The following is a 2,524-nucleotide window of genomic DNA, read 5'->3' on the forward strand; positions in this document are numbered from 1 at the left end:
CTTGAGTGACACATTATAATTATATATATATATATATACATTATGTTTAGATAACAAAAGATAATGTTTTATTATTTCAACCTATATTATAAAATATCTAATTTTAACTAAATATTTCGTTAAATATGCATTCCATATAATAATCCTTGATTTAATCGTTTAGTTGACACGAAGTTTAATCTAAAACCTTATAATATGTATTCAAAAATAAATAAATTAGGATTAAGCTATGTGCGATTTTATCGATTTTATCGATAATATTGTATTTGGTTCCAATCATTTTGTCATATTATTGAAGAAAACTATATAGTGTTTGTATTGAATAAATTATTAAAAGGATGCAAGACGAAAGGAACCTGCTGCAGAAAACCAAAGAAAAAGATATAAAAAACAAAAAAAATAATTAAATAAATAAATAATTTATTTTCAAGTACCTACCTAATACCGATCTATATAATCATAATATATTCGCAATTTTTATCAAAAACAATAATATATACCAATAACCAATGAGTGTACAAGTATAATACTACTATAACCAATGAATGATTTAATGATTATACTTATACACACTTATTATTGTCACATCAAGTAGACGCTTTATTCATAGCATTATGTTATATACCTGCGTGCTACGTAAAATATGTATTACACTTTCCACTCGGTACTCGGTAAAGGCCGTACCACCTATTGTGCGGTTTTGTCTATAATTATATTATTGTACAACTGTTAAAGCACACATACCGTCGAAAAGTGGTTTCCAAGTACAGTAATAGATACCTGTTTAAGATTTGTTCAGATTAGGATATATTACAACTCAAATAAATAATTATATAGTCGTTAAATTTGTAAAAATTGGTTTATATACACTCGACAAAACGAAAAAAAGCAACAATAGTTTTTTGTGTTCACAACATTTCTTTATTTATCAAACAAAAACAATATGAATTATATGTAATATAATCTATATATATAAAAATGAATGTATGTGTGTCAGTGTGTGTGTCCATGTTACCATGGTTACTAAGGTTACCAAAGTTACTATGGTTACCATGAGTGTTGAATATGGGTAATGGAAAAATGGCCATCGATCAATCAACACAATGCATCACATTGCGGGCCGATTTCTGTAGGATCACGGCTACCGCAGATGAGTTAATTGCCAAAGTCTTCCCGAATCTGCCACAAAATTACAGAAATCTTCAGTGGCTCGGTGCCTGGGCCATATTAGCAGCCAAAAACATCGATGTGAATGCAATCAATTTCAGAATTCAAAACAAAATTCCAGGCGATTTGACAACTTACAAGTCCATAGATACTGTAACGAATCAAGACGAAGTAGTCAATTATCCAACTGAGTTCTTAAATTCGCTTGATTTGCCAGGCATGCCACCGCACGTTCTATCGTTAAAAATTGGCGTTCCCATCATTCTTCTACGAAACATCAATCCACCACGACTCTGTAATGGTACCAGGCTTTCGGTAAAGAAATTGATGAACAACATTATCGAAGCTACAATTTTAAACGGAAAGTTTAAAAGCGAAAATGTAATGTTGCCTCGAATCCCAATGGTTCCTACAGATTTGCCCTTCACATTCAAACGTTTGCAGTATCCGGTGCGAATCGCTTTTGCAATGACCATCAACATAGCACAGGGCCAATCGCTACAAGTGTGTGGACTGAATTTGGAAAATCCATGCTTCTCACATGGACAGCTGTATGTTGCCTGCTCCCGCGTCGGAAGACCGGCTGATTTATTTGTGTACGCACCAGACGGTAAAACGAAAAATATTGTATATCCAAAAGCACTTCTGTAGATGGCAAGTGTAAAACTGTGCACGAATATTGGGTAATCCATTTTAGGTTAGGCAAGGATAATAATTAATTAATTAATATCGAGATTAATAAAATTAATATAATTCATTTAGAGTTGGTAATTTTAATGGGCAACGAAGTGCACGGGATCGGCTAGTATTGAATATAATTTAAAAAACGGAAACAATTTCGGAAACAGTTGCCGTTATTATACAATTTTGTATGTTCAAAAAAAAAGGTAGAACAAAAAAGAAAAAGTCGAAAGTAAATATTAAGTAAATATAAAGTGAATATTATTTGAAATAAGTAAAGAAAATTTAATGGGGGAAAAAAATACGACGGACAGGAGACACAATAAATTAGGAGGGGAGGATACGAGATGGCGATTTGGTGCGGATATGCAATGATGTGGCCACTGGTCACCTCTGCACGTTCCCACGACCGGTCCCCCAGGTTGAGGAGTGTCACGGGCGCGTTTCCTCGGACGCGTGACGACCTTGCCCAGCTAGCAAGGCCAGACCGAGACGGCCACGGGATCGACTACGGTTGACAGCGACGAGCGGCGGTTATAGAGCACGATGTCGTGCACGTCGACGGTTGACGGTGACGACTCTGACGACAGACGGCGAAGACCAATAGACACGCAGAGAGAGTGAACAGAGATTTTGTGCTGCGGAACAGTCTGCGACGCGGCCAATTTGGGATTAC

General features: G+C 35.4%; 1 protein-coding gene across 1 annotated transcript; it reads left to right on the forward strand.

The window, feature by feature from the left end:
- Positions 1–1,080: 1,080 nt before the first annotated feature.
- Positions 1,081–1,818, forward strand: LOC103308021. The gene has a single exon (XM_008180626.1). It carries the CDS (start codon positions 1,081–1,083, stop codon positions 1,816–1,818), a length of 738 nt encoding a protein of 245 aa, XP_008178848.1.
- Positions 1,819–2,524: the final 706 nt, after the last annotated feature.

The sequence above is a fragment of the Acyrthosiphon pisum genome, chromosome A1, assembly GCF_005508785.2.
Source record: "Acyrthosiphon pisum isolate AL4f chromosome A1, pea_aphid_22Mar2018_4r6ur, whole genome shotgun sequence".
NCBI classification, from domain to species: domain Eukaryota; kingdom Metazoa; phylum Arthropoda; class Insecta; order Hemiptera; family Aphididae; genus Acyrthosiphon; species Acyrthosiphon pisum.

What these genes read in the sequence shown, in the direction of transcription:
- LOC103308021 (XM_008180626.1), top strand. Translation starts at nt 1,081, where the DNA reads ATGGCCATCGATCAATCAACACAATGCATCACATTGCGGGCCGATTTC.